Genomic DNA, 19,047 nt, shown 5'->3' on the forward strand with positions numbered 1-19,047 from the left:
TTTGTGGTACAATAAATTGAAGGGGTTTTTACTTTCTCTACGTGCAAATTTTCATACATACATAAAGGATCATCCCAACCATTTTTAAAAGAAAAAGTGGTATCTAAAAATTTAAAAATATGTACGTAGGGGCTAATCTCTTTGCATAGTCATCATCTCCCACCACTTGGACCCTCTTGCTAAATGAGGGTCGTACAAGAGGCACCACTAAAGTATCCACTATGTCTGCATTTGAATTAAAAGAGTAGCAAGGCCTGCTAGTGGTCCGCCAAGATCTCATAAAAGGAGCTGTGCAGCAACGTATCTCTAGCACCAGTCCAGTACACAGAAAATCCAAGCTGCAAGCAATGAAATTCGGACACTGCTCTAGCCACCACCTGCGAGCCTCCAAAAATGAAGTGGCTCCACAAAACCTCAATTTGCATGGTGTAATGCCTATCAAAGCATGGCTTGCTCTCCTTCACAAACATGCAACTAAAGCACACAAATACCAATACTAGACGTTGGCTTCATTCATGTTATAAGTAGGGAACTTGAAAAAAAAAATTGTCTGATTTTTCGACCTTTTAATATCCTACCGAAGTTACCCAAGACAAACTAGTTGTCTTGGGATCTCTCTACAAAAAAGGACTACGGCATGATAACTAGTGCCATAAAGATTCACACAACATTCCCTGCTTTGATTGCCTTGTGAGTCGGTATGAAGTGCATTATTGGATATGCTTACTAAGCCAATCCAAGGAGTTCTCTCTCCTAAAAAGGAACATGGCATGAACACTTGTGCCATAAAGATTCACACAATATACTCTGTTTTGATCGTCTTGTGAATTGATATGAGGTGCATACGCTTACTAAACCAATCCAAGATCTTTTTAGTAGCATTACCTTACAAGCTCCTGGAAATCCTTGCCATGACCAAGGGAATAGGCAGGCTGCCCTTTTACTAATCAAACTTTACTCTAGTATTGTCTCAAATACTGTTGTGTGTCCTTCCAAGAGAAGTATCTCTCTATTGCCTATTGACCGCAATTTTTTGCAACTTCTTCACATGCAAAACTTTGTATCACTCTCTAATCATTTACATCTGTGTCAGCTAAGTTAGCTCCCTGTGAGATTACCCCAATTCTGGGAGGCCCTTGGCTTCAGAGCACGAGATGGATTTTCATAGAGATGCGGGCTTGTGGCTTTACCCCTGCATTTGAGGACAGATTTGCAGCTAGTCTCTTGCATGCTTGGGATCATCTCAGGCCAGCCCTTCAACAGTCCACTCTTGTAGGCTCCAAGGAGCGTCTCTGACAGCCTCAGTGCTGGTACCCTATGGTCTGTCTGCCTAGTTGTCACATGCTTGGGGCTCCACCGCACATATCATGGGGAAGCTTTGAGCACGAGGCCACTTGGAGATTGGCTTACATTCAGACAGCTGCCCCCAGAGGCCCGGAGAAGGGTCTTAGGGGAATCCAGGGCAGGGACAGACTTAGTGTTGACATCGACGATTCCATCCCTCTGGAGTGGCTGGCCGCAATACCGGACGCTCCTCCTTTCAGTGGCTAGCAGTGTTCACTAGGCATGATATACCTTCTCTATCGGCGGACAAAATGGCAGACTGGAGAGAGCAAAGATCCGATCCACCACCTAAAGAACAGGAGGAAGAGATCCTGCAACCAAAGCGAAGTCTCCGATAGGGGTAGAAGATCTACATAGTGGAAGCTCAAACAGGAGTAAACCTTGTCAAGGTTTTTTTCTTTTGGTGGCGTTCACTCGCACACCAGGCAGGTCCTTCCCCCACCTAACAATCGGCAAAGGAAAAGGCTTCCTGCTATTTTGAATAAGCGAGTTCCTAAGATGGATTACAAACATCCAAGGCTTTGTTAAATGGTCTCACTGCAAAATATCAGTTGTAAAAGTGTCTACTTTTAGATGTAGACGTTGCAGGGAAGCATAAAAACATAGCAATATGCTATACAGAACCTTGAGTTCACAGAAATAAACAAAATGCCAAAGAGACACACGAGAGAACAATATCTTATGTATTTTCAACTGCGAAAAATTGGTTTCTTTGTATCATCCAATACAATCTTCTTCTGAAACAGGAGAAGAGGAAAGTGGCGTTTACTTATGCTGCTGAGTATTACCTCAATTGTATACAGGATCCAGGGTAGGGCATGAAGTGACACGATTCCTCTGATACTTTCTCATGTGCCACATCCCCCAATTTCAACATGGAAACTACTAATTGGGTAGCTGATGCACATGAATGCAAGCACCTTATCGACCTACTCTTATACCCGGTACACCTGTAAGATTCATCTTTGAAACAAGCATCCTTGATAAAGCTGGAGGCTCTTCATAACCCATAGACGAACTGAACTGATTTGCATATTGCACTAGCTTCACCTTCTCTAGTGTAATGCCTTTCATTGACCTGTAGTAGCCAAGCCATGCCATGTAAGCTGTTTCTCTGATCTTTGAATCTATCCGAGAAGCCGTAGAAAGGATCTGCACAGTTGTAGCAACAAAGGCTCACGGAAATAATTTAGAACTGCTATACCATTACTCCACACATGAGAGAGAGAGAGAGAGAGAGAGAGAGAGAGATGCTCACCTTTTCCTTGACTTGTGAGCTTAGCTTTGGAGCTGGCAGCTGTGTGACAGGTAACTTCTCTAATTTCTGCAGAAAGTAATCTTCCCAAGGAGCAAGAATGAGTAAACCTTCACCCTTTTTGCCGGCTCGTCCTGTTCTTCCAAGCCTATGGATATACTGCTCAAAATCAGATGGTGCTCCAACCTGTAAAATATTTGACACACACTGTTATTACAACCTCCTCGAATGGGAGACTGCAACACCTTGTGTTCATGAAAACCTCCGTCAGCTACACTACATGCAGCAGCATGGGTACTCCTGTCTGGTGCCCAAGAATAGGTTTTAGTGTTGTATGCTTACCTGGACAACGAGTGTCACGTTAGGGTAGTCAACACCCCTGGCTGACACATCAGACGTGAATAGAATAATGCCACCTTTGGATTGACGGAACTCGTCTGATATGCGAGTGCGATAACGTTGATCCTTTTTTGAATGTATCTCTCTTGAGTTGAAACCAAGCTCCATAAAAAGCTTGCACATGAAGGCTGTTACTCTGGCGGTTGTGCAAAACACAAGCACCTGCTTGAAAAAACCTCACCAGGATTAATAAAGTCTAAATAACCGCTTTGTTTTTTGCACCCAGCTTCCTCTTAGTTGCAAGAAAGCAGCAATAGCATTAACAAACCTTGTACTGGGGATCAGCTGCCATGTGTCCCCTAAGTGCTGCATACAGAACTCTGAGCTGTTTCTCAAGAGGAACCATGATATATTGCTGCTTCACCTGCAGATGTAACAACCATTAGATTATTCAAGTAAGATTACATGAGATTATGGCAAAGTTACATGAGTCACTGACCTCCCCAGTCAAGATTACCAAATATATTGGAGAAACAAGTGAGAAATTAGGGTGACTTTTCTTAAGTATGATTACTTCCCTGATTAATCACTAAGTAAGTGGTTATTGATAGGGCGTAAACTTTTTGCTTGAAGAATCTAGTATTGTAAAATACTCCCAAACCAATGGGCTGGTCAAAGGCAAAACAGAGTAGATTAAGTTACTGAGTAGCTTGGGATATGTGTTAAATTGAAAAATTGGGAGCATCTTGGACCCACATGAAAGAAAGAAACATGGCTGATTAATGAATAATTAACCTTCAAACCCCAAGCGATTTTTCTGAGAATTGATCTCAATTATTGCAGACCTAAGCAAAGTAAGCCTCTTAACGCATGCACACAAGATCCACAAGAAGAGAAAAGCTGCTTCATAGGCTAAGCAAGCCTTACAAACCTTAGCATGGGTATCCTGACTGTTCTTCCCAACAGCATCAATAAATACATGGTCATTTCTCAACGCAATTTTAGCAATGTTGTGCACCTGCAAGACACCATTTAATGTAATAACCACCAAGACTTTGCAACTGGGTCCAAGCTCAGTCAACCTCAATCGGATTGGACAATGCTTTGTAAAGACATATAGTGATCAGCTTGAAAAGATAACAAACCTCTTTCGGAATGGTAGCAGAAAATAGAAGGGTTTGCCTCTGAGAGGGCAATGCTTGCATGATTTTGTGCAAACTCTCTCGAAAACCCATGTCTAGCATGTGATCAGCTTCATCCAATACAAACAATTTTACCGATTTTAATTGCCTGGCTAGCTCAGGGGTTCTTTGAATGTGGTCCACCAGTCTTCCAGGAGTACCCACAAGAATCTACAACAGCATTCCACAAACTCAGCAATAGCCTCATAAAAGCTTTAAAAACTCACCTAAATAAGAAGATTCTTTGTTAGTTGCCCAAAAATAAAAAACACATACAAAGGATCATCACTCGAGTGATGTCTTACTTTCATGGCAGACAAGCCCTGTCACAAGGCCAGTCACACAAAGACACTTATATTTTTTACTTTATTCAGATTCAATGTACCTGAAACAATTTTGGAATATACATGCATGCAGCTCATTTTAGTCCAAGAGGATTGTGGAATGTTATTGTTAAAATGGTAGCATGAACAAGTCAATCATGACCTCTTAAAACGTCTTGGATTTTGTATGCTACGTGTGATACCTGAAAACATTGTTCCTTTTAACTTTTTCTTTCTTGCATGGACAATGCTTAGGCATGTTTAACGTTGAGTATTTTTGACTCAGGGAACTGGCTATCTTTTAAATATTTGTCTAATGTTTCTGCAGGCGAGATCAGGTTTCTTTTTATTTTTTGTGAAAGGACCATAAGCATACTTGCTCTAATGGCTCCAATCAATGGTGTTTTGCAAGGCCTGCTTAATGTATTTACAGTCTGGACTTTCGCAGAAAGTCTAAGACACCTACTAGATCTGAGGTTAAGCTTTTATAGAAAAATATGTGTAACATAGCAAATATGCGGAAGCGTGCTTAAGCATGGAAGAATAACACTAATCCTACTTAGTAGAGAAGATATGTCAACCCTAATATACTATAGATTCTTAAACTAATTGAAAATTAAGAAAACATAGAGGGGGAAGCATTCCTACGAGAGAAATTCTCACCACGGCCTAACTCCAGCCGGGAATTGATTAAGGTATAGCCTACTCACACAATTTCACTTCTCTACTTTCTCTAATAATTAAGCCTGATTACTAATCTCAAATAAAATTCCAATAACTTAATTTGTGAGAAAGAGCTCTCTAATTACTGAACTGAGAGAAAAAGAGAGAGAAGAATGGAAAACTCCAAGAAGGGGCCTCTTGGGATACTATTTGGCACTCCATAACACATTAACATAATAATAATTAAGCCCTAGGGAAATATTAATTACTGAAAATTCAAAGAAAAACCAAATAATCACATACAAAACACTTGGCTAAACTTTGGGAGAGCAAGAATTAGCCTTCTAGCTCTAGTCTCCAGAAATTGCTCCAATATCACCCAAGAGTGGAGGGGATAGTAATAGGAGGCACAAGGTAGCAAAAGGGAGAGCAAATTATGACAAAAAGCAACTTACAAAGCCCTGTGAAGTAGGCACATTTTTCAGCTTGGAAGTAGGGAGAACAAGTCTCTAGTCAGCCCAAATACGGAATATTGTGGGTGTGGTCACACAAGGAAAGGGCATGGTGGTAAGGTGAGAAGCATCCAGTCCTTTTTGGAAGGAGGTATGGTGGACACAAGGCTGGGGGATGGGTAAGCAAACCCCTTGAGTAGGTTTCCCAAACAAGCCCCTTATTACTAATGTCACGTGCACACCCGGTTTAGCAAAAGGGAATGTCACATGCACGCTCATGCCATGGCTAATCCTGTGAAAGATCTGTCTTAATCCTTGAACAATCATCAGTTAGTTCAATCATCAGTGTAGCAGCATTATCTACAGCATCCAGTAGCATCACATCAGCCTTAGCAACATCATGGGAAGCTACAGGTGACCTGTCGGCTGGCAGTAGCAGGCGGCTAAGTGCTCATATCATGGGCAGCAGGTGTGGCAAGGCAACCAGGCAAAAGCGCAGCATTTACAGCACACTGTGTTTTATTGTCCACACAACAGGGCGACATGTATTTGCAGCTGGCCGACTGCATCCCTCAACAAATATATAAGCATAAATCATAATTCAGTCAGTATAAGTCATGTAGCAGGGGTAGGGTCACCCCTATGGGGCTGACCAAAGGCCTAAGTCGTGTACGAGCATTCATGCAACCTTTTTGTACCATATGGATCAAGAAAACCCTAACACCCAATCTCTCTCTTCTCCTCTCTCCTTTGTCTTAATCATCTTAAATCAGCTTCTTGTTCTTAATCAAGCTTAGGACCATGGATCAGTACAACAAGGCTTCCGCGAATGCAACAACTAAGGTACAATTAACTAAGGTTACAATCTACACACACGTAGGTGCCTGAATGGTCACTTACATGTCAGAATATGCAACGGCGATGATGACAAAATCTGAGAACACAAGAGCAAGTGCACTGCAGAAAAATACAGCAATGGAGAAGGAGAGAGAGAGGTGTGTAACTCTGCTCTATATACACAAGAAAATCCCGAATATATGATACAAGTGGGGGGCCATGGGGCCATTTTATATGGCCCCACATGTGCAGTCGGCCTGCAATAGGACAGCCGACAGTAGTCATGATGACACCCGACTGCAACACCTCCAGTCGGCCAGCAGTAGAGAGAACCAAAGAGCCGTCAGCCAGTGTCAGAGCACACCATATTGCAGTCGGCCAGCATACAAAGGTATGCCGACATACACAGGACAGCCTCCCACAGCAGAAAACATAGGGAAAAATATGGAGAGTGGGGAAAAAAGAGAAAACACCTAATCCAGGCAGGCACACCTGTCAAAATACGCAGCGGAAATGATAACCAAACTTGAGACCACAAGAGCAAGTAGAGTGCAGAAAATAGACAGCACAAGAAAAACAGAGAGATAGGCATGTAACTCTTCTCTATACACAAGATCCCGAGGAAAACTGAATGAATACAATGTGGGGGCAATGGGGCCTATTTATATGGCCCCATGAGGGCAATCGGCCAGTAGATGGACAGCCGACTCGACCTGAAATGCCCACGACCCGAAAATACGTCAGTCGGCCAGCATATCAAAGTCGGCCATCACTCGTGTGCAGTCGGCCAGCAGCAGGGAGCAACTGGGACTGCCTGTGACTAGTCGGCCAGCATCTGGTACAGCCGACAGGTCCTACACTGCCTCCCACACCCTGGAAAAATAGGGAAAAATGGGGAAAAAATACGGGGAGTGAGGAAAAATGATAAAACACCTATACAGGGCAGGCACACCCACAACAGAGGCCCTGGTGTCTGATAAAGACAGGAGATGACTTCTAACACCCCCTCTCAGCTCCAGGCTATGAAATCAACCCAAGGGAGCTGGAGTGCCACCTGAGCGTAGCCTGAGGTAGAGACTTCGTGAAGAGGTCCGCCGCATTGTCCTCCGTCGAACAATAAAGTAGCAAGATGTCACCAGCTAAGATCTTCTCACGTACAAAGTGATACTGTATCTCTATGTGCTTGGTCCGGGCATGGAAGACCGGGTTCCGAGCAATAGCTATACAACTCTGGTTATCGCACTGGATGACTATGGACTCCTTCTGTGGAAACCCAATCTCGCCTAGCAGCCTCCGCAACATAGTTACCACGGAACGTCGTTCCGCCTTCCTGGAACGCCGGAACGCCGTTCCGAGCGAAGGCACGTTCCCGGAACGTCCCGAAACGTTCCCGGAAAAAAAAAATAAGTTTTGCTTGCAAAAATGTATGTTCATGTCTTGGGGGAGCAAATATTATGAAGCATATTTGGCTATCCGTATACAAAAAGTTACATTTTTTTGTGTCATATGCTGACATGTCATATGACGTGGCGTTCCGCGACGTTCCCGATCCGCTCCCGTTCCCGCTCCCGCTCCCGTTCTAGCATCCGACGTTCCCGGAACGTTCCCGTTCCGCGGTAACTATGCTCCGCAACCACACAACCTCGCAAGCAGCACCACAAGCAGCCCGGTACTCTGCCTCTGTCGAAGATAGGGCAAAAGTTGGTTGCCTCTTACTGCTCCTAAGCCGAGGGTAAAACTGTAACCTGAAGTAGATCTCCTCGTGTCTAGATCTCCTCCCCAATCTGAGTCACTCCAACCTTGGAGTCTGACTCCATCCCCTCCTATGTAAAAGAGTCCTAGATCCTTCATACTCTGCAGATACCGCAAGATCCGCAATCCTGCATCCCAATGAGACTTCAATGGCGTCTCCATAAAAGAGCTCAACAGCCCCACGGAGAAGCTCAAGTCCAATCTAGTGTTCAGCAACCAGATCAATGAACCAACCAACTTCCGATACGGCGACGCATCAACTGGCTCACAAGGATCTTTAACGGTTAACTTTGTGTTTGGGTCTATCGACGAAGTAATAGGCTTGCAGTTATCCATCCCAAAGGCCTCAAGCAACTCATGAACATACCGCTGCTGAGAGACAAAAAACCCCCTCTGGGTCTGCCAAATCTCCAATCCCAAAAAGAAGTGGAGTAAGCCTAAGTTGGTCATCTCAAACTCCTTTGACAAGGCAGCCTTCGTCACGCTAATGTGCTCCACATGACCGCCGGTGAGAATGAGATCATCCACATAAAGGATGATAATCGTAACCATGCCGCGTTCCCGAAAGAGATACAGGTTAATCTGCAACCGATCTCTGAAATCCAGTCGAACAAAGAAGGATTCAATCTTCTGATTCCAAGCCCTGGGAGCCTGTACAAGGCCTTACGTAACCTGTAAACCATCCCTTCTAATCCTCAAACAACAAAGCCTGGAGGCTGCTCAACATACACCTCCTCCTGCAGGTCACCATTAAGGAACGCAGATTTTACATCCATTTGATACACGGGCCACCTCTGAGAAGAAGCAAGGGCAAGAACGGTCTGAATCGTGAACATCCGTGCTGTCGGTGCAAAGGTATCCTCGTAGTCGATGCCTGGCCACCGAGCATAACCTTTAGCCACAAGTCTAGCTTTGTGTTTGTCCACCGACCCATCTGACGCATATTTGGACTTAAAGACCCATTTGACACCAATGACTGACCGTTTCGACGGCTTCGGTACCAACTCCCATGTGTTGTTCTTCTCGATGGCATCAAGTTCCACCTGCATGGCTTTCCTCCAAGTATCCTGTGAAAGGGCTTCCTTTACGGAAGTGGGCTCCTTGTCCCGCATAATACAAGACATCAGAGCATAGTTTACCTGAAGAACCTCCGCTGTATTGCTTTTGTCTCGGACTCTGTGTGATCTTCGAGGGCCGTCCTCTGTGGTCCACTTGGAGGGTAACTCCGTGACACCTGACTCCCGAAGGGTGTCCAACAACCACCTAGGTACTCGAACAGATCGTGGAGCCTCCTGCTGTTGCGGGGGCTCTACTCCAGCTGCGGGTTCAACCTCCTGTGTTGACTGAGGGTATCAACTGGAGCAATGGTCTGGGAATCATCATCAAACTCTTCTAGATCTCCAAGAAGTGGCGGCTCCTCGACAGTGGATACTGGAACATGCTCATCAAAGACCACATCCTGCCTGACAACAATCTCATTCCTGTCTGGATCATACAATCTGTATCCCTTGGAAAGAGAATTATACCCCACAAATATAAGCTTGCAGGACTTGGAGTCAAGCTTCCCCCTCTGCTTCTTTGGAATATGTACATACGTATCACTCCCAAAAACACGGAAGTGCGAGACATCAGGTTTCCTGGCAAAGTATGCCTCAAACGGAGTCATATTAGGTACTGAAGTCGTTGGAGACCGGTTGAGGGTATGAACAGTCGTTGCCACAGCCTCTCCCCAAAGTGGACGAGGAAGATCACGATGCTCCAACATGGTTCTCGCCATCTCCACCACAGTCCTGTTTTTGCGTTCTACAACTCCATTCTCTGAAGGCGATCCGGTATTGGCCAGTTCCCTCTTGATGCCATGGTCTGCACAAAATCTGTGAAATACAGTCGAGGAGAATTCACCTCCTTTGTCAGCCCTGAGAGTCTTTACCTGCAATCTAGACTCTTTCTCCACCATCACGTGCCAATCCTTGAACCGTGCAAAAGCTTGGTCCTTCTGTGAAAGAAAGTAGACCCACGTGAATCTGGTACAGTCATCAACAAGCAGCATAAAATAGAGAGATCCTCCCAATGATGGTGTCTGCTGAGGTCCACACAAGTCAGTGTGAATCAACTCCAACGGTTTTGAAGCCCGCCTAGAAGCCTGCTTCGGAAAGAATTCCCTATGCTGCTTAACACGTATGCAAGAACTGCAACGTCCTTGCCTACTGCCAACATCTGGCAAGCCAACCACCATCTGGTCTCGGAAAGCTCGCCGTAGTGCGTCCACATTTAAGTGGCCAAAACGAAAGTGCCACATATCTCCAACCTGAGAACCTGTCAACGAGGAGAGTGCAGAGAGCTTGTAGATACCATTCTCCACACCGCCTTCCCAAACAACCTGGCCAGTCTCACGGTCCCGTAGAGCAACTGAATGCTCCTCAAATTCCACCCGAAAGCCAGTCTTGCATACTTCATGCACTGACAGAAGATGAAAACCCAGAGCAAGGACGTAAAGAACACTAGAAGCATGCTTGCCCCCCTTGCCATCGGGAATAATCTCCATCCGGCTCTCACTGTGTATCGGAATAGTGGAGTTGTCGCCAATAAAAATGCGACCTGACTGCCGTTTCAGATCCAAAAAGAAGTCACGGGACGGAGTCATGTGCCTGGAAGCACGACTGTCAAGAATCCATTCCCGGGTATCCTTCGCGGTGAAGCCAACTGCCTCCTCGCTCGAAGACGATGAAGCATCGGAGTCCATCATCTCTAAGTGCACAAATGCAGGAGTCTTTGCAAAACTGAGGCTGAAGAATCAGCACTCTTCCCAGTCCGCTTAGGACACTTCCTCCAATAGTGGCCTTTCTCACCACAATCATTGCAGGATCGTTCGGCCTTCAGCTTCTCTCGTTTTGTGTCGGGCTTCTTCTCAGAAGACTTCTCCGGTGAAGCCTTCCCTTTGCCCTTGTTGTTATTCCGGCCTTTCGATCGTTGGCCAGTTAAGGCCTCCGAACCTCTACTCTGAGGAGGGTTCATGAAACGTTCCTCCTGGTCCAAGACCATGGGCACAAGCTCCTCCCAAGTAATGGTGTTGAGCCTCCCACTTGTAATCAAAGAGGAGTAGAAAGCGGAATACTGAGCAGGCAAGTGGGACAGCAAAGTAATGGACATGTCTTCAGATGATATCTCCTTCCCAACCTGGAGGACTTCTTGCTGAAGAGCCTGCAGCTTGTTAATGTGCTCTCGCATCGTCGATGACTTTGCAGGGTTCATAACCCGCATCTGCACTTCCAAGGAGATCCTCTTCATGGGTGATACCCTGTTATAAAGAGAAGCCAAGTGCTGCCATATGCCTCTGGCCGGCGTCATGTGCTTTACGTGATTGATTACTTGTGGTGTGCAATTGAGGAAAATAAATGCTCTCGCATCATCAACCACTTTGTAGGATCCATAACCCACATCTGTACTTCCAAGGAAATTCTCTTCATAGGCGATACCCTATTATAGAGAGAAGCCACATGCTGTCATATACCTCTGGCCAGCGTCATGTGCTTTATATGATTAATTACCTGCGGTGTGCAGTTGAGGAAGATGAAAGAACGGACCCTGGCATTGACACGATCCCACAAATGTGCATATGCCTCGCGGTCCTTCCGAATCGAGAATAACTCCCCTTCCTCTACCTCTGGCCATGGAACCCCAACAACAATGAAATCAGCAAGATCATACGACTCCAGAACAGATTCCATCATTACCTTCCAAATGCCGTATTCCCGTCCAACTGACCGCCCACTAGGAACGTGAGGAGTGTCGGGATCTTCACATGCTTTTCAGCCATCTCAAGCAAATCTGCCATTGCGGGGATGTAACTGAAAAGGGTGGGTGGGTGGGAAAAAAGAATAACTGAAACCGCCTGCAAGTGGCTGCCTAGCAAATCAGCCCACCTTCCTCTTGCTTCTCCTCTTCCCAAACAGTCCAAAACAGTCCACCAATCAGCAACAAAACAGCCCACCTCTTCCTCACACAATTCCCAAGATCTATCAAGAGCCTAGTGCTCTCATACCATGTCAGAATATGCAGCAGTGATGATGACAAAATCTGAGAACACAAGAGCAACTGCATTGCAAAAAAATACAGCAATGGAGAAGGAGAGAGAGAGGTGTGTAACTCTGCTCTATATACACAAGAAAATCCCGAATATATGATACAAGAAGTGGGGGGCCATGGGGCCATTTTATATGGCCCCACATGTGCAGTCGGCCTGCAATAGGACAGCCTACAGTAGTCATGATGACACTCGACTGCAGCACCTCTAGTCGGTCAGCATGTGTGAAGTCGGCCCGAAGTAGAGAGAACCAAAGGGCAATCGACCAGTGTCAAAGCACACCATACTACAGTCGGCCAGCATACAGAGATAGCCGACATGCACAGGACAGCCTCCCATAGCAGAAAAAATAGGAAAAATGTCACCAGCCTGGATATTTCCCAATATGAAAGGGGTCTGGTGGACTCCAAGATGTCTAAATATTTAGAAAGTACAAGCTTTGGGAATGGGGGATTATCCTAGAATACAAAGGACCACACTCCTAAAATATTTTTGGCCCAACTCCGATGGAAATTCTGTTCGCGTCATTACATCTAGAATTGAGCAGATACCAAGAGTTGGCAAAGTGTCTATGACAAAATGTCTGCTAGTTGGGATATTTTTGGAGAAAAGGTGTATAGAAAGACCCATCTCTTAGATTGGGACATGTGGCAAGAAAGTGGACCAAAGTGAGACAAGTGGCCTGACACTTGTTAGAAAGTGGATCAAAGTGAGACAAGCGGCCTCACACTTGTCACTTCAGCTATTGTGTGGCTCTCCACTTGTCATTGTAGCCTTCTCTTGCCATTTTAGCTCATGGGAGATCCAAATCTATAAATTGGAGCCCTCTCTCTTCATTAAGAGAGGCTCTCTTGATGTACACTAGCCTCTACCACCGTTACAGGCTGCCCTAAGGATGGCTACTCTCTCTCTTGAAGGCTGCTCATGAAGAATACCGACTGTTGGGGACTGTTTTGGAGGCTTCCATCGCGAAGAAATACTGAAGACAAGGGTATTTAATCATTTATTATTATTTCTAGCCATTGTACTTGTTGTACCAACCCTTGTACCTATTGTACCAGCCATTATACTGACTGTACCAATCCTTGTACTAGTTGTACCTGTTATACCACGTATTGTATCGACTATACCAGCCATTGTATCGATTGTACCAACCACTGTACTTGCTGTACCAGCCATTGTACCTATTGTACCGACTGAATGGAGAGTTGTACTTACTGTACCAGCTCTATTGCATGAAGACCCGTGGTTTTTGGGAAGAATCAGTACCCACACGGAGGTATATGGATCATATTGTTGGCTCGACATTTCTACAGCCTATGTTCCGGCTTGGTAGCCTCATGTTGAATTGTGTTATGGCATTTGTATATGGATAATCCAGCATCTCCCGTGGGGAGAGTAAGGCCCTCAAAGCTTGTACATGATATTATTCTCCTTGGGTAATAAAATACTCCAAGGGGGAGGTCGGCCCATTCCGGCCTCTATGTGGTGTCACATGTGTAAGATCCATTTTCAGCATTTGTGGATGTTTTTTCCAGCTTTTATGTTTTATGCAAAGTGATGATGGATGTGTTAAGGCTGTGGCCATGTTTAAATGTTTTAATATGCATTGATGGTATCAACAAGTGTGTCAAAGGCCCTAATCCCCCGGGCACCCGCCGCGAGTTACAGAAAAAATAGGAGAGTGGGAAAAAAAGAGAAAACACCTAATCCGGGCGGGCACACCCACAACAGAGGCCCTGGTGTAAATGTACAGACAGGAGATGACTTCTAACATTACATGGGACCAAAATTGTCCTTTTTTAAAATCACTCAAAATAATTTGTTTCTAATTTTCTACAATAATTTAATATTTTTCTTTGATTTCTTGCTAATGCATAATGCCGAGCTTGAAATCAGAATTTATCAACTTAACTCTTGATAATGGCCAACTTAAGAATTTTGTTGAAGGCACTTTAGAAGCCACTTCAAGAGCCAATATGCACACCCAAATTTGCTTAGGGAATCTCGAATTGATAGCTCAATGCTGAAGATGACTTATGGATGCCTTAGACTGTACCACGCTAAGGGTACTCTGCTGAAGATATGCATGCACATGTCCTAGCATAGTTGTAAGGTACGAAGGTACGAAATAAGATGAAGGTACGAAAAAACGATACCGGTACGGGACTTTTTATTTTGGAAAAATAAGTTTGATAGAGGTACGATCGACTTTAAAAAACACTTGAAAAATAGATATATATACCTAGATGAATCTAGGAACATGCCCAAAATCACCTTTTAGGAACGTGCATGATACATACTCATGGTAGTCAACCCACAAGACTATATAACTATAAACTCCATTATGCATAGTATGGACTAGATACTATGACATCCCCACTAACATCATCAGTGCCCAATAGTGGGTGTAGAGCTCTATATCAAGATATGCTCTCTCACACACACTCCACACACACACACACACACATAAGAGCATATATTCACACAAAGGCCATCATACTGAGTTTCGGTCAAACCTCCGGAGGTGCAGGGCAAACTCAGCCCTAATGAAGCCTAGCACTAAGGGAAGTAGCAAATAGAAAGAATTAGTACAGCAAATAAGTAGTTGATACGGCAAATGCACCGCCAAAGATAGAAAGAATAAGCACAATATCAACTGGCCACAACTTGGACGAAAAATTCACAATGTGTAATCTGCATGTCCGCTAATACAGCTGAATTATATACCTAGATGAATCCACGAACATGCCCAAAATCACCTTTTAGGAACGTGCATGTTACACATTTAGAGATGCAAAGTCGAGAGAAGGTGGCAAGGTAGAAATCCCCAATTGCCCAAATGGCCATAAAAAACAATAAAACAAAACAGGAAGAAAAAAACGGACATAAAAAAGTCACCCAAAAAAACAGTCATTAAAAAAACAGTTTCGCAATAGTTTCGCTTGCATAGTTTCGTACCGTACCGTTTTTTTTACGTACCTCATGAGCGGGACTAGTTTCACAGACAACTATGTGTCCTAGGGTTTAGGCACACACGGTAACTGCTTTGTTCACTGTTGATTTATGCAAGAGTTAGATGATTCCATGAATGGGACTAAGGGCAGCTTATATATACACACCCACAGCAAATTGGCCTTCTTTATGTTGTCGGCCTCACGACTTATGACAACGACATGCTGAAAATGTTGTTTTATGCAAGCACTTTTATACACCTATGGCCACGGGCCTTTTCCGCTGGCCGACTCGCATCTTCCATGCTGGCCCGCCTAAAGTCCTTAATGCCTATGATAACTAGTACTTCTACATGCCTGTTATAACACTAGGATTGTCATGTGAAAGACATGTACCGGCTGAACTCAGAGGCTAATCCTGAAGAGACATGATAAAGACGGATTTCAATCGGAGTTTGGGGCAGGTGTTGCTGATTTGGCATACGATTGACTATTTGTGGACATGAAGGGCTCTCAGCCAGCATATAGAGGTGTATCTCCAGTTGGCTGCAGCAACAATGAATAAGGCTTGTCCACGAGCTGGCCAGTTCAATATGTCATTTCCAGCCTATAAAAGGCAACAAAGCTCATTGTTTTCAGCATTCAGCCATTGTTTGGCTGGGTCATAGAACTAGGCTTCTTTTTAGGTGTACTACCTTTTCTTGAGGCAGCCTATGGCTGCAAAGACTGATGTACCTTTTTGTACCATATGAATATACTGAATACTCAGCTATATCTCTCTCTTTTTGGACTCAAACCATGTTCACATTGTGCACCTCCAAGGCACCTCCAAGCACCTATTGGTGCTGTCCAAACAGCCCAAATCGGACCATATCCTGCCCCTAATCTTCAGGTGGCTGCAAGTAAGGTCCATGTCCACAAATGCCAGCCACTGGACAATATGTCAAAATACGAAAACTAGGATTTGAACTCTCGATGTGCATGTTTATATCTAGGCACCCAACCAATATGCTACATATCCTTTCACGAAATGGATAGGGGTGTTTTTCAATTTGCACCAGATTTTAGTAATCATGCGCCTTGACAAATTTTGAGCACAGTTGAACAACATTGTTCATTCTTCTCAGGTTTGTCCAGAGTTGACTAAGTTTTGACCACTGTTCTGTTTTATATTGTCAACCTGTTCAAGGTGGTTTTGCAAACCTTGCGTAGGTAGCATTGGCGGGTAGCCCAAGGCACCATGTCCTCACCTTCCACCATCCATCTTTTGTAATTTTATAGCAATTGGGACCCTTCCCTTGCCTACACTGCTTCGAATTGCAGCTGCAGATAGGTGTGATTGTAGAAATATTAGGTTCTACTGATTGATTGCACATACCTGGCATGGATTTCGGCTTAGGTTCATCTGTTCTCCACGAATTGAATTGCCTCCGTATACAACTTGTGCACCAACAAACTTGTGAAATTTCAGTAAGACTTGGGCTTCTGCAGCAGCCTGCTGTGCTAGTTCACGAGTGGGGCACACAATGACAACATAAATAGGATTCCGTGACCTCCCTTCTGGTGCATTCAAGATAGCCTCAATTGCTGGTAGCTGGAAAAAAAAGAAGTAAAGACAAAACCATTTAAAGAAAATTGCTTATGTCCTGCCAAAAAAGTCAAAAAAAAAAACCATAGATGGACATATTTTCTTAGTCAACAGGACGTGACCTCACCAAGAAGGCGATCGTTTTTCCGGTGCCAGTTCTAGCTTTAGCCAGCACATCCTGGCCTACAAAAGCAACACAAACACGCTTACAAGGCATTTTTCAACTTGATCAGTGTGAAATTCTTCCAAAGTCAACTGAACAGCTAGCAATACCTTTCAAAATCACAGGAAAAGTAGCCTCCTGCACTTCGGTCATTCTTTCGTATTTAAGGACCAAATGCAAGGCCTTAATCGAAAGAGGAGATATTTCAAATTTGTCAAATCTGTGACATGGCAAGAATTAATCCAAATAATCATTACTCAACCACTATCGCACAGCAACAGGTTCTTATTTGAGCACACAACTCTTTACCATAATTTTTAAAGACGTGCAATGTTTTCCAATAAGGATGCAATGTATGCCCCAGCAGCTTAATTGCAGCATGCACATGTGAGCTTGATAGTGGGAAACGGGATTGCAAGCAAGGCAGCAGAAAGAGGCCACAACCTAGTTAGTGCTCTAAGGTATACACTATGGTACTTGAGCCCTCTCTTTCAAGGCAAACGTGACAATGCCACTGTCCTGCAGATATATGTAAGGTAAGGAGTAAACACACATCTTAACATAACACCCAGCTAATGGACCTTCCATTAACCATTTCCAAGACACTAGACACACCTGCCATAATGCATACTCTAATGGCTCCAGCCATTGGCAACATGTTCAGATCAGCTACGTGCATTTAAGCCAATTTTCTGAAAAGAAGGGTGCTAATCGCAGACCTATGTTATCAACTACTTGTAAAACTGATCTTTGACAAACACGAGGTTGGCATACCGTGTCTTAGTAAGATGAGAAGGGCTAGAGTCTACATCACCATCAGATGGCCCGGCATCAGAATCCAAAGGCCTTGATTCATGTTCCAGTGGCTTCTCTTCAGCAACTGCAACTGATTCTGACTCGAATACACTCTCTGGTTTCGTTTCAGCAGCTGCATCTGTTTCTGATTCAAATAAACTCTCCTTTGCAACAGTTCGCCTTCTTGATAATGCTCCTCTACTATCAAAAGCATTTCTACCGTCATCAGACCTCCGGGATGTAGCTTTGGAAGCAGGCATGTGTTTCTTCCTGCCGCTCAAAACACCACCTTCTTCCTCAGAATCTCCATGGGCATCAAATGCAGGGGTTCTCCTCTTCTTGGTTATGACAATGGGAACTTCATCGTCTTCCTCAGACTCATATTTTTTGGTTGCAGGAACTCGCTGCTTCTTTGCGCCAACAGGCGAGCTTCTGCCCTTGCTCTTGGGAGCCTCCGGCTCAACAAAGAAATCATCGAGGTCATCTGATTCATCGTCACCAATGGCAGAGTGGAAAGCTCTGGCCATACCAGAAACACTCCAACTCGACGGCAAGCGGCCATGGAGCTCAGGATTCGACGCCTGTGCAGACCTTGACAGAAGGAAGGGTAAATCCCTTTTCGCTTTGCTGCCCGAGCTTATCTTCTCTTCTGGAAATGTAGCCACGTTACCTTCTCCTGCTTTACCTTCCTTCCAAGGGTTAGGGTTAACGTCAGGACTACATTTACGGTTAGGGTTGGGGATTGCAGACTCCACAGTTCCAGTTTCCTGCTTGTATGAAACTGCTGCTATCCCGTTCAGAACTCCATTACCTTTCAAATACTCAACAACGACGGGCATGAAATCAGATGACAGCAGTTTGTTTCCATGCGAGAAAGCCAAGCTTTCTGCTCCTGTTGCAAGACGCCTGCTAACCGGTACTGATGAAGCGGAGGCTCTCCGGGAAACGGTCGCAAACCTCGAGAGCATTTGCAGAGACATGACAGGTGTCACGCGTTAAGACTAGGGTTAGGGTTCGGGCTTGGCAGGAGAGCCTAAGCCATTTCGTCAGATGAAAAATGCACAGAGCTCGTGCTCTCCTTTAGCGATGAGTTTCCAAAGTCCGAGGAAAGCTTCGATTCGGCAGGAGAATGAGGAGAGGTTTTAAGCGGGTTTTAGCTGAGTTGCCCTAAATATTTTTACATGGCCCAGCATCAAAAAATATTTAGCCGTTGTTGGGTGGCATTAGTCGAAATTGCTACGTTTTTTTTTTGCCGTCGGATAAAATAAACTTGGACAAGTGAATTACTTTGGATAAAGTAAGGATAAAATAAACTTG

General features: G+C 44.5%; 1 protein-coding gene across 1 annotated transcript; it reads right to left on the bottom strand.

Moving 5' to 3' along the window:
• Window positions 1–2,010: 2,010 nt before the first annotated feature.
• Window positions 2,011–18,904, bottom strand: LOC147636332 (DEAD-box ATP-dependent RNA helicase 26-like). The gene is made up of 10 exons (XM_086801768.1): window positions 17,710–18,904; window positions 17,046–17,155; window positions 16,900–16,955; window positions 16,563–16,778; window positions 4,084–4,290; window positions 3,870–3,956; window positions 3,267–3,362; window positions 2,942–3,160; window positions 2,603–2,785; window positions 2,011–2,496 (listed from the first exon to the last, which is right to left on the bottom strand). The coding sequence occupies exons 1-10, from the start codon at window positions 18,708–18,710 to the stop codon at window positions 2,266–2,268; spliced, it is 2,406 nt and encodes an 801-aa protein (XP_086657894.1). The 5' UTR covers window positions 18,711–18,904; the 3' UTR covers window positions 2,011–2,265.
• Window positions 18,905–19,047: the final 143 nt, after the last annotated feature.

The sequence above is a fragment of the Cibotium barometz genome, chromosome 8 (assembly GCF_041138505.1).
Source record: "Cibotium barometz isolate CiBa-2024 chromosome 8, ASM4113850v1, whole genome shotgun sequence".
NCBI lineage: Eukaryota > Viridiplantae > Streptophyta > Polypodiopsida > Cyatheales > Cibotiaceae > Cibotium > Cibotium barometz.

Coding starts and splice junctions, on each gene's coding strand:
- LOC147636332 (XM_086801768.1), bottom strand. CDS start 18,710: ATGTCTCTGCAAATGCTCTCGAGGTTTGCGACCGTTTCCCGGAGAGCC. Junction 4,291..16,562: donor TAAGCCGAAATCCATGCCAG/GTATGTGCAATC, acceptor ATGCTGTTGTAG/ATTCTTGTGGGTACTCCTGG. Junction 3,363..3,869: donor GTCAGGATACCCATGCTAAG/GTTTGTAAGGCT, acceptor TTACATCTGCAG/GTGAAGCAGCAATATATCAT.